Source organism: Dasypus novemcinctus, chromosome 3 (genome assembly GCF_030445035.2).
Source record: "Dasypus novemcinctus isolate mDasNov1 chromosome 3, mDasNov1.1.hap2, whole genome shotgun sequence".
NCBI classification, from domain to species: domain Eukaryota; kingdom Metazoa; phylum Chordata; class Mammalia; order Cingulata; family Dasypodidae; genus Dasypus; species Dasypus novemcinctus.
Genome location: NC_080675.1, coordinates 180,040,070 through 180,052,964, shown reverse-complemented (window position 1 = coordinate 180,052,964; position 12,895 = coordinate 180,040,070). Strand labels below are relative to the sequence as shown.

Here is a 12,895-nt window from a genome sequence, read left to right as displayed (position 1 = left end):
TGGCGTGGCGTGCCGAGGCCTTGGGGTTTGCCTTTCGAATCATTCCACCACGTGGTCGTCCTTTTCCCAGCTCCGTACACAGCCTCTGCCCACGGCCGGCTGTTTTCCTTCCTTGGAGCCGCTGTGCACAGCCCCTTCCGCAGCCTTCTGGTTGATGTGTGACCCTGCCTTCGTGCTTAAAAGCTCGGGTCGGTTTTCCTTGCCTCTGCCCCTGGACGAAGGCGTTTCTCCTCCCTGGGCTCCTGGAGCTTGCGTGGTTCCTGCTCTTGCCGTGTTCTGGTTGCAGTCCTCTGGGGCTCTTTCGGAAGAGTCGTGTCTCTGAGGGTGGGGACACCCCGTTTGTCTTCTCGTTATCCCACCAGGTACTGCAGTACCTCCTACAGAATAGAACGCCCACCAAGCATCATCTGTCCAACCGAGCTGCTGACCCGGAGCCCAGTCGTCTACGGCCTTTCTGAGCCTGCTGGAGGCGAGAGCGTCTGGGAGGTTGTTCAGCGTCGCTCTGGCGTTGGCCCCCAGAGCAGCCGTTCTGGTTCTCACTCAGTCTCAACCCTGCTGCCCTGAGGACCCCTTAGGGACCTTTATTTATTTATTTTTTAAAAAGATTTATTTTTTATTTATTTAATTCCCCCCCTCCCACAGTTGTCTGTTCTCTGTGTCTATTTGCTGCGTCTTGTTTCTTTGTCCGCTTCTGTTGTCGTCAGTGGCACGGGAAGTGTGGGCGGCGCCATTCTTGGGCAGGCTGCACTTTCTTTCGCGCTGGGTGGCTCTCCTTATGGGGCGCACTCCTTGCGCATGGAGCTCCCCTACGCGGGGGACACCCCTGCGTGGCAGGGCACTCCTTGCGCGCATCAGCACTGCGCATGGGCCAGCTCCACACGGGTCAAGGAGGCCTGGGGTTTGAACCACGGACTTCCCATGTGGTAGACAGACGCCCTAACCACTGGGCCAAGCCCGTTTCCCACCTTGGGGACCCTTAAACAATACCAGTGCCCATTCCCTCCAGCATCAGTCGGAGTCAGCACTCCAGGCTCGTAATTCTATGCAAGTCTTCCAGGATCCCTTGGAGAGGCTGGATGTAAGAAAATGGGGAGACATGGGGAATTTGGCAACACAGAATTTACCCTTCTAAAGGCATTTAGGTCATCATTCTTAGAACAGTGCTGGTAACATAAACCATCGGTGGGCCCCTTTAGTGGGCTGCCGGTCTCCGCTCCACTTAGAAGTCTGTAGACCACCCAGAACTTAAGTCCAGCCAGTCTGCCCTGGCGCGGCTTTTCAGAAAGCCCCTCCCTGACCTCTGCTCCCTGCCACACCTCCCTCTTCCAAGGCTCCCCTGCCAAACCACCATCCTACTCGTGCTGCAACGTGGGACTTGGTGACCTCGAGCCCTTATTTTTCAGTCTAAAATCATTTGAAAATCTTCCTATGCACTAATTTCTTCTAAAAAATATTAGGAATCACAGCTCAGGGAGACGAGAGTTCAAATTTAAGGATCAAGTCCTTGTCACTTTTGTACAGACCAACGCTTAGGGAAAGAAATGTGAAAAATTAGCATCTTTTAACAGGGAAGGTGAGTTTCTTTGATAACCCCTTTCCTGAAACATCAGTAACCTTGGAAGTGTTGAACTCACAACATGGAGTAAAGGTGACATGTTTTTATAGAGAACATGCCTTAAATACAAGGAAATATTTCACACTTTTAGAGAACCTCGTAATTTGCCTTGATGGAAACCAGGGGGTAAGTCACCAAATATTTCAAGTACTTCCATTGTTTAAGGCTATTGTCAGTAATAATGGGTCTAGTCTCTTCTTACCAACATTCACTTTCCTAAGAGCAGCACGATTGGCTTCTCCTGGAGGCAGTAGTGCAGTTTCCCTAAGCGGAAGCAAAGCTCCGCGGACGTCCTTCGGCTGGGGAGAGCTGGGCTGGGAAGAGGCGAGGCTGAGCCCACTTTCTGAACCTGTGGCGGGAGCGTTCAGTGGCAGGACAGCTGCCCTGGGTTCCACGGGGAGCACAGCACGTTCTTACTGAAGGCAGGCAGAGCTCCGTGGTTTTGTTTTGATTCCCACGTGGCTCCAGCTGACTGAGATGGAATACAAGCTGAAGTTACTCACTCACTCTGGAAGCTGCCTGGGAGGTGCCGTGGCCTGATGAAGGCACGCACACGTCCCACAGAGGCCCCCGAGGTGCCGGGTGCGGGTCCCGGCCAGGAGCCACGGGCACACTGCCTTGCGCCCTGGTGTGAAAACGATGCATTTCCTCCCCACGTGCTGCGGCTGAACCACTTGCGAGTGGACTGAGGAGGGCCCCGAGTTGTGCGGCTCTACCTGCCCGTGCCCCCATCCACATTTTCAGGGAGATTTTTCGAGGCTGTTTATGAGCGTCTAGCTCTTGTCTTTGGTTCAGACCCAGCTGTGCCCTTATCCTGAAAGGCCCCGCAGGTAAGTAGGAGGGACAGTAAGAGTGGGAACAGACAGATACTGAATTTCTTCCAAGAAAAGCGCAGGTAGAGATGTTTAAAACTTTGGGGGGCCAAGAAGTGGGAGCTGGAGCTTTGGAAATCTTGCACGTCCCGTCCCGTGACTCCGCAAAAGGCTTTCTGTATTGGTGATGTCAGATTCGGAGCCAAGTAGAATATGAGTCCATGAAACTGACGGAGCAGAGTCCCTTTATCTCTCCTTTCAGAGAGAGCCGAGGAAATGTCTCCCAGAGCCGTGAGCCGTGAACACAGAGTGCTTGGGGATCTCACAGTGGTCAATAACCTTGTGCTAAGGGTTTGTCTCCTAATGGCAGGGCCGTTCGGACCTAATGCAATTTAAGGACATTTTCGCAATGGATAATGGAATCACTTAGAAGAATTTCCCAAACATTAACTCATGCTTTTTCTACTAGCGTTTTCCACCTCTCTTTGTAAATTAAAGCAGCAATGAGGAGGATTTTCCAAACGTTGGACACTTGCATGAAACCTAAAACTGAATTACCAAGCAGATCAGGCTTGTGATGGCGTGACGAGCGTGTGATGAGACTGGATTTAGTTGGATCGAGGGTTCCTCGACGGGGCAAGCCCCAAACGTTAGAACCGTTTCTTTCGCAGACCTGGGAGGATATCAAGGTCCTCCCTCTTGCTGGAGTCGACCTGTGTGAGGCTGCGTGCTTCCTCTCTCTGAAGTGTGAAGTCACAGTGGGTGTCAGAGAAAAGGGGAAGTAAAATTCTTCAGTACTTAGTCATGGAGGAAAAATTCATCTCCCTGGGCTCCATGCTGGGAGGACTTAGCTTGTTAGAACTTCTGATCTATGCATTTTAATGGCGATGCAAAAACTAGACGGAGAGAACTTTAAGCAACTCTTTCAGTTAAAAGGGAAGGGCGTTAGAGCCTCCCTGGCACCTAAGGATGATTACCAAGTTCCAGCTAGCAATGCATCTGGAAAAAGACCTTGACCAAAAGGGGGAAGGGGTAAAGACAAGTGAGTTTCTATGGCTAAAAGACTTCAAAGTGAGTTGGGAGGTCGTTCCAGAGGTCACGCCTTCGCAGGTCCCGGGCAGGATCTCACTGACTGCCACAGTAAACAGTGCCTCAAACAGCGGGGCTCCTGGGGGCTCGAGAGACAGCCAGGGCAGGGCAAGGCTCAGGAATTCAGCTCCCTGCCAGTGGGCCTTACTGTGGAATTTATGCTCCCCAGTGAGACTCATTTATAGGTTCTCTGCTCCTGGCTCTTCTGCCCCTTTTACTTGAACCTGTAATTAACACTATACTTGATCAATATATGTCCCAGAGACTTAAGTCTGTCCATGTGCCAGTTATGCCCTGAATTTCAGCAGAGTTGCAACACCTACTCTCCAGTTCATTGGACTCACCAAGGACAACTGAAAAGGAGATGATGATGGACAATGCCCATGCCAAGGAACAGAGAATGTCTGCAACTGCAAGCAAGATAGTCCCATCCATCTGCCCCATGGGATCTAAGCTCCCTTCCAGTTAGAGGCAGAGTGGGCATCACCATCCCCAAATCCTCAAGATTGGGGAATGAACAATGAACTAAAGTAGACTTAGTATTGTTCTACTATAGACTTATTATAATTCTATCAATGGAAGAACTCTTACCATTGATGTAAAGGTGGTGGCCACCAGAGGTTCTGAGGGGAGGGCCTGGGAAGAGTAGGTGTAATATCGGGGCATTTTTGGGACATTGGAGTTGTCCTGCATGACACTGTAGTGACAGATACAGGCCATTGTGTATTTTGTCATAACCTACAAAATCGTACAGGGCAGAGTGTAAGCTGTAATGTAAACGGTAACCCATAGACAGTAGCAATGCTTCAATGTGCGTTATCAATTGTTACAAATGTACCACACTCATCAGGGGTGTTGTTGATGTGGGAAAGTGTGGGAAGGGGAGGGAGTGGGGTATATGGGAATCCCTTTTATTTTTTTATGTACCATTTTTGTAATGTAAAGCTACTTTAAAAAATTAAGAAAAATTAATTACAAAAAAAAAAGTGAATGGCATTAGGGCCAGTGAAGAATTGATCTGTTCAGATCCAATCGATAAAAATGCCTGACTTTCAGGAACAGGGTGGAGCAGGCACAAATGGGTTCTGGCCTCAGCTTTCTATCCCTGCTGTTGGTTCCCAACTTCAATTTCAGCAGTTTCACAAAAGAGAAAGTGCCTTCAGCAGAGCTGGGCATCCATGGCCAGGCACCGCAGGGCTTTACTGAGAATTGCGTGTCCTTCTCCCAAATGCCAAGGTCATGGATGCTTCTTAGGGACCACAAATGGCCTCCAGCTCGGTGAGTTTCTCTGGAAGCTGGGCTACATTCTTCCCCTCCTTTTCTATTATTCTTTTCCTAGCAAACACTGCATCTCCTCTCATTGGCTTTCTATCTCTGAAAATGTATTTCTTGCCCTCTTGTAGAAGGGCTCTCTCCCGATACTGTGCTCATCTTGGGCTTATTCTCTGCAGCCTCTCTCAGAGCGCCATTCCTTCTTACACTGAATAATCCACCATGTATATGTCCTGTTGGTCACGGTCGATTCTTGGTGATCCAAAGGCATCTGCACGCCTGCGGCAGCCCTGGAGAAGAGGGGCGCCCTGGAGCTCTGTCTTCACGGCCTCAGGCTCTGTCCTCCCAGGGGCCTTCCTTGGTCTTTCCAGCCTTTCAGGGCAGTTCCTAGTTTCCATCTCCATACACCTTGAGGGCCTGGGTAACGCCAATGAACTGGAGAAACCAAGAAAGTTTCTTTCGTTTCTTTCTGGAAGGCTCAGATCCGCTTCGCTGGGGGGGTTTGTTTAAGCCACAGGAGCCAGACATGCTCGGTGGAGCAGCATGTCTTTGATCAGAGGAGATGGCTGGGGAAGCCCCGTGCAGGTTTCCAGGCCAGGCTTGCCCATCTCCAGCACTTGTCCTCCAGCCTTGCGCTTTCACCCCACGCCCTGATCCTAGCATCTCGTTCCCAGCACGGCTACCCAGTAAAACTGGGCGCCCCAATCTTATCTTTTTTTTTTTTTAATTATTTATTTATTTTTTTAATTACATTATGAAAAATATGAGGTCCCATTCAACCCCACCACCCCCGCCCCCCACTCCCCCCACAGCAACACTCTCTCCCATCATCATGACACATCCATTGCACCTGGTAAGTTCATCTCTGAGCATCACTGCACCCCATAGTCAATGGTCCACATCATAGCCCAGACTCTCTCACATTCCATCCAGTGGGCCCTGGGGGGATCTATAATGTCCCGTAATTGTCCGTGAAGCACTATCCAGGACAACTCCACGTCCCGAAAACGCCTCCACATCTCATCTCTTCCTCCCGTTCCCCACACCCAGCAGCCACCATGGCTACCGTTCCCACACCCATTCCACATTTTCTCTGTGGACACTGGATTGGTTGTGTCCATTGCACATCTATGTCAAGTGAGGGCTTAGATTCCATATGGGTACTGGATGCACTCCTCCCACTTCCAGTTGTAGACACTCTAGGCTCCATGTTGTGGTGGTTGACCTTCTTCAACTCCATGTTAGCTGAGTGGAGTAAGTCCAATAAATCAAAGTGTAGGAGCTGAAGTCTGTTGAGGCTTATCTTTAAACTGGTGTGGTTTCTTTAAAATAAAATTTTATTCAAGTGTCTTGTTCATACGTGAACGTACATAAACGATAAGCGTACGGTAAAGTAGAGGACTTAAAAAACAAATGTGCATGTCATCATCCAGGGCTCCCATCCTTCACCCCACCACCAGCACCTTGCATTGTGGTGAAACTTTTGTTACAAACTATGAAGGAGCATCATCAAAATATTACTATAACTATAGCCTGTATTTTATATTTCATGTATTTTCCCCCAACCCACCCGATTATTGACACCCTGTGTTAGTATAATATATTTGTTATAGTTCATGAGAGAATATAGTTTTTGTATTTGTTTTGTCAACCGCAGTCCATCTTCCCCACTGGGTTCCCCATGTACAGTCCAAAGTGGACACTCGGTGGCTCTCCTTGTCCTCACGGAGCTGTGCTGTCATCGCCTCAGTCAATTTTAGAACATTTTCACTACTCCAAAAGGGAAAATCCCATACCCCCTTATACCTCTCTAGAGTTGTCTTTTATAATATATTCTTTGCCACTGCTGCAAAAATATTACAACGTAACTGTTAAGTATCATACATAAGGTGCATTAGTTCTAATTTTCCTGTGTATCACCATATTCTTAACACTTTGTAAAAGAAGTACATTGTTATAGTTATGCTGTGACTCCCTCTCTCCATTCACCACCCCTAGAGGATTCTCTGGTTTCCTTTCCATTGACATTTCCTTCCACAGACGACCCCCGCAGGAGGCTTTTAAGCATCTCTGTCCACAATCCATCTCCCACTGCAGACACTTCACTAAAAATACGTGAATTCAGTTTTCCAGTGTTTAAACCAAATCCTGAAATCCTTTACAGACGAATGGAGCCCTGCCCGTTCCCGCGTGTTGGCTGATCTGTTTTCAGAACTGCTTGTAGGTGGCCGCTTACCGATAGCTTTGCACGTTAGGTCAGCTGATAGGAGCCCAGCCCAGGGGCCCAGAGCCCACACCACCGCCTCCTGCGTTCCCAGACAGGGCTGGTGACCCAGACTAAGAGCTGTCTCGCTCCCAGATGCGTCCTCCACGGCAAGCCACCTCCTTCCCCGACTCCCCGTCTAAAAACGGGACTAGCTGCCTCGTTTCCACTGCAGCGCTCGTGAGACGCAGGGGATACAGCTTTAATGGTTTCCTCTGCTTCTGCCTTGAAAAGCTTTTCACAGATGACAACCAGTGCGGTGAAAGATGCGACCAACGACAACATCACCATCTTCACGCGGATCCTGGACGGGCTCCTGGACGGCTACGACAACAGGCTGCGGCCCGGCCTGGGAGGTGAGCGTCCTCCAGCCCCACGTGCCCGAGCCCGGCCCCGCGCTCCTGGGTGTGCCTGGCCTCCAGGGGCCCCGCACGGCTCCCTGCCGGGGGCTGGCCCAGCGGCCCCTCCGTCCTTGCCGGGTGCCTGCATTCCCCTTCGTTATTTTCCAGGCTAAGCTGGGGGAGGTGCCGGGCCTGGGGGGACCCTGCCCACCTGTCCGCACAGGTCCCCTCCTTCCATCCCGGCTCCATTGAGAAGGGGCCCAGCCAGCGCCGAGGCCCCCAGGGGGCCGAGATGAGCCTGCTGGGAGATCCTGTCGCACCCACTTGGCTCTCTGGGAGCTAGAAGAGGCCTCTTCAAAGTCCACTCTGGAATGCAGTGCTTTGCGTCTTAACCTAGTCTTTGTTTCTGTTTTCACTAGGGTCATAGCCATAGTATCCACTTTGAATCCTTGGAAGTTGGTAAAAAAAAAACGTAGACTGACGGTAGAAGGTAGAATGTGCTTTCAGGATGTACTGTGCCCAGCTTGATTCTGTCCCTGAGACGTGCATTCCATTTCCAGGCCTTTGCAGACTCAGATGCGAGGCAGCTGAACTTGCTCCGGGAGGTACGGCAGGGACCCTCGAGCAAATACAGCTTTCTAAGGAGGAAGTTTAGATCTCCCCTAGTGTTCGCTTTTTTTTTTTTTAATTTTTAGTCTTTTTATTTTTTTAACTTACTTTTAAATTTTATGTCCCTACGTATTTTATTTTTCCTCTCTTTGTGTTTTTTTTTAAACGTTATGTTCAAAAAGTATAAGAGGTCCCCATATATCCCCCCCCAACTCCTCCCACATCAACAACCTCTTTCATCATCGTGGCACATTCATTGCATCTGGTGAATACATTTTGGAGCACTGCTGCACCACATGGATAATAGTTTACATTGTAGTTTACACTCTCCCCCAGTCCACCCAGTGGGCCATGGCAGGACATACAATGTCCAGCATCTGTCCCTGCAGTACCACCTAGGACAACTCCAAGTCCTGAAAATGCCCCCACATCACATCTCTTCTTCCCTCTCCCTGCCCTCAGCAGCTACTGTGACCACTTTCTCCACATCAATGCTGCAATTTCTTTCATTACTGATCACAGTAGTTCCATAGTAGAATATCAGTAAGTCCACTCTAATCCATACTCTATTCCTCCATCCTCTGGACTCTGGGATGGTGATGTCCACTCCACCTCTAGGGATTCACTAATAGAATAAATGGCCCTTTTCCACCTTTTGGGCTAGAGAAGCCCCTGCAGGCTCCGTGATGATGTCTCCTTCCATCTCGCTGAATTAGCACACAGGCCCCCACTGCCCAGCGGCCAGGTGCATCCAGCCTGTGTGTGTCACTCGGAGGACGCCAGGTTGGCTGCAACCCTGGAGCCCCCATGCCCTGCCTTCCATGCACTCCCTGTCCCCTCCTCCAGCAGCGTGTGCTGCGCCTCCTGCGTGTGCCGGATGCTGAGGGCTCCGCAGAGCCTGCTGGCCCTGCCCTCCAGGAGCTGGTGCCTCATGAGCGCAGGGGTGCTGACAGCCTGCAAAGCATCGTGCAATCGCACGTGCACGGGCAGGGGTGCACCATGCCAGCCTGGCATCACCGCGCCGTGACAGCGCTGAGCAGTTTAGGGTACCGTGTGAGGATGGTCACACGCTCGATAGGGTCCTCATGTCGGACCAGGAGATTTCACCTTGCCCTGGTGGTTCCCAGAGCACGCACATGTTCTTGCCAGCATGAGTGGCAATTTCCAGTGTTTTATATGCTGCCAGGAACCATCATTGAAACAAGGTACGCAGTGCTACGGAAGGGGAGGTGCCCAGCTCGGGGCACATGGCCCACACATCCCCAAAGATAACCCCGGGCCGGCGGGCTTCACCGGAGATTGCTCACGAGCCTGCTGCCCTCATCCAGGTCGGGCTTTCGTTTCTTAGCTTATTTTTATATTTTCACTTCTTGAACTTTTTATTGCAGTAACATGCATGCCATACAAAATTCCTCGTTCTATCTACTTCTAAGCCCACAGCTCAGTAGCATTAGTTCCTTTGCAATACCGTGCTGCCACCCCAGCCTCCCCAGCATCTCATCACCCCCGACAGACGCTCTCTGCCCCTTCGGCAATGTGTTCCCGTCTGGAACTCGGAACCCGTCATCTGCTTTCGATCTCTGTTAATTTGCTTACTGTAGATATTTCATATTAGTATGATCATAAAGTGTCTGTCGTTCTGTATCTGGCTCATTTCGCTCAACTTGATGCCATGCCGTCGCTTGTGTCAGCCCGTCGTTCCTTTGTACTTCTCACTGATCTGCTGTCACATGTAGATACCACGTCTTGCTTGTCCATTCACCCATCGAGGAACACTGGGGCTGCTTCCGTCCTTGGCGGTGAATATGCTGCTGTGGCCACTGGTGTACAAATGTCCGTCTGAGGCCCTGCTTCCCAGTCTTCTGGATGGGTGCTGGGTCATGTGGTCAGTCAGCGTTCTAAGTTCCCATTTACGGGAGGATGGGGTATTGGAAGCACTGTGAGGTGGACAGCAATGCTCCGAGCCAGCAGATGAGAAAACTGAGGTCCAAGAGTTCATGGGAATTGCCCAGCGTCCCCTGCCAGGCCACACCCGTGCCCACTCCCACCTGCTCCCCCAGGGAGCAGAGCACAAGGAGAGCCAAGAGCTCGCCTCATCTGACGGGCGCCTCGTTCCGCGCCTGGGTTTGGAGCAGCCGGTGCCCCTGGGCGCGCGCCGCATCCTCCTTGTCTGTGCACGTGTCCCGGCGTACTCTGTTGCCCCGCGCGGTGCTGGCCCTGAGCCCACTTATGGGGGACCTGTGTCTGTGTTCCAGAGCGAATAACTCAGGTGAGGACCGACATCTACGTCACCAGCTTCGGCCCAGTGTCCGACACGGAAATGGTAGGTCCTGGGACGTGGCCCCTCATGGGGGATTTTATTTTACATTTTCAAAGATTTATTTTTTATTTATTTCTCTCCCCTTCCCCCCCCCCCCCTGGTTGTCTGTTCTCTGTGTCTGTTTGCTGTGTGTTCTTCTTTGTCCGCTTCTGTTGTTGTTAGCGGCACGGAAATCTGTGTTTCTTTTTGTGCGTCATCTTGTTGCATCAGCTCTCCGTGTGTGCGGCGCCATTCCTGGGCAGGCTGCACTTTCTCTCGCGCTGGGCGGCTCTCCTTACAAGGAACACTCCTTGTGCATGGGGCTCCCCTACGCGGGGGACACCCCTGCGTGGCAGGGCACTCCTTGCGCACATCAGCACTGCGCATGGGCCAGCTCCACACGGGTCAAGGAGGCCCGGGGTTTGAACCACGGACCTCCCATGTGGTAGACGGACGCCCTAACCACTGGGCCAAGTCCGCTTCCCTCGAGGGGAGTTTTAAACCCACGACGCGCGAGCCCCAGCGAGGACCCCCGGCCCCCGCCCTGACGGCCGCCTCCCTCTGCGCTAGGAATACACCATCGACGTGTTCTTCCGACAAAGCTGGAGAGACGAGCGGCTGCGATTCAAAGGCCCCATGCAGCGCCTGCCCCTCAACAACCTCCTGGCCAGCAAGATCTGGACCCCGGACACGTTCTTCCACAACGGGAAGAAGTCCATCGCGCACAACATGACCACGCCCAACAAGCTGCTGCGGCTGGAGGACGACGGCACGCTGCTCTACACCATGCGGTGAGTGCCCCTGGCCCGCTCGTTAACCGGCCCGGCGCCGGCACGCCTCGTCGTGGCCCGGCTCAACCGAGGGCGGGAAATTTCATTTTACATGTCATAAAAAATCTAAGGAAAACCCATCCTGTGGTTGCGCAAACTTAGGAGTTTTAAAAGCCCGTCTCTGCTGTGCTTTAATAACGTGCCAATGCTGCGGTTGAACCTGAGCATTTCTAATGTAACATGGGCTGTAATCATTTTTTAAAACTCTGAAGTAGTCGTTGCCTCTGAGTAAATCAAGAGAGTGACCGGTGAGAAAGGCTCCTTGATAGGTTTTCCGTCTTTCCATGGTGGGTTAAAATAGACTACAAATGATTTTCTTTTTTTTGAAAAAGGGAACTAAAGCCAGGCAGCTCAAGTATCTGCACGTGCATTTGTGTAAATTTGGTGTTTTTGGCATTAGTCTTTCTACCATCTAAAAATAATTAAGCTTTAGATTTCAAAGAGGTGATGCTGGTGGCTGGCAGTGTGGACACCAGCCCAGGAGGCCGCGCTGCCCGGCGCGGGCTGTGTCGACACGCGTCTGAGCGTGTCGGACACGGGGTGCACGGCTCCGGGTGAGCGGGCCTGCCCTCCAAAGCCCGCGCCCTCCGGTCCCCCACGTCGCTCTCGGTGGCTGGTTTTGCCGCAGATGGAGGCGTGAGTTGTGAGCAGAGGACCGGCTGGGGAGCCGGGAAACACGGGCGGAGGGGAAAGGGTGCCCGGGCTCTCGAAGCCAGGTGCGTGTGGAAGGGGCAGGCGTGAGCGCGTGGCCCAGCCCCGGGACAGGCTCGAGAGCACGTGGGGCCCAGGCGCTGGGAAGGCTTTTGGGAGGGGGCTCTGGTCACAGACTGAAGGAACCCCCAGTGCCGTCACATCAAGGCCTTGGCCCCTGTCGCTGGGGGACCTATTTGGGTCCAGATTCCTCAGAGTATTTCCTAAAGCGCAGAGTTGGGCTCTCGTGGGGCAGGACGGCGCCCTCCAGGGCTCTGTGGCTCGAAGGGCGCCGTGCGTGTTGCGAAGGGGAGAGGCAGAAGGGGCTTACACGGGCCCCATACCTTCCCGGCCCGTGGCCGTGGGGTCCTCTGGCCAGCCCACCTGGGAGCGGCTCTTTCACATGAGCGGACAGAGAAGGCAGGTGGCAGCGTGGGTGTCACCGGCCCTGGCCACGTGGCCGGGAGTGGACTCAGGAGCTCAAGTTCGGGCAGGACCGAGTTCCTGCAGCATCAGGAGACATGCAGTGGACCTGGTTTTGCCCTTGTCAGGAGGGAAGACGGCGGGAACCAGTGTGGCATGTAATTAACGGGTGTTGATGCAGAGGCCGCCTGCTAATGAGCTGCAGAGTTGATAATGAGGTGCTGAATTTCGGTCATACGCACCATTTGGGAGGTGCAAACAGTTCCCCTTGTGAGTGTGAGTGTTAAGAATTAAAACAATGTGATGTATTGTAAACTATTGGTTTAGTAAAGATGGTGGAATGATGATAATACGAATGACTGGTGATAATGCAGACCACAAGGTGAATGGCACCCCTCTCCCGTGCGTGAGCTTTTCGGGGGTACAGTCTGTCTGTACTACAGGGGGTCCCTCATGTCGTGCCTCTTGACGGCCATGGTATGCTTTGACCAGTGATTCCCATGTGGAATGCATCTAAAGGAAATATTAGGAATACGGACTAAGCTTGACACACAAAATGTCCATTAAGCGTTTACTTAGGATAGCAAGATTTGGAAGGAATATATAAATCAGGTGAATTTTTCAAATAAAACTTTTTTTTTTTAAGGTTTTA

At 52.0% G+C, this 12,895-nt stretch overlaps 1 protein-coding gene across 2 annotated transcripts in view; it reads left to right on the top strand.

Moving 5' to 3' along the window:
• The window catches only part of GABRA5 (gamma-aminobutyric acid type A receptor subunit alpha5), an 81,965-nt gene that overhangs the window by 11,623 nt on the left and 57,447 nt on the right, over window positions 1-12,895 (top strand). For both annotated transcript variants that reach the window (XM_058294812.1, XM_058294811.2), the window contains exons 4-6: window positions 7,286-7,407; window positions 10,257-10,324; window positions 10,871-11,091. In XM_058294812.1, the coding sequence (XP_058150795.1) occupies window positions 7,286-7,407; window positions 10,257-10,324; window positions 10,871-11,091 (411 nt within the window). The remainder of the gene's footprint in view (window positions 1-7,285; window positions 7,408-10,256; window positions 10,325-10,870; window positions 11,092-12,895) is intronic.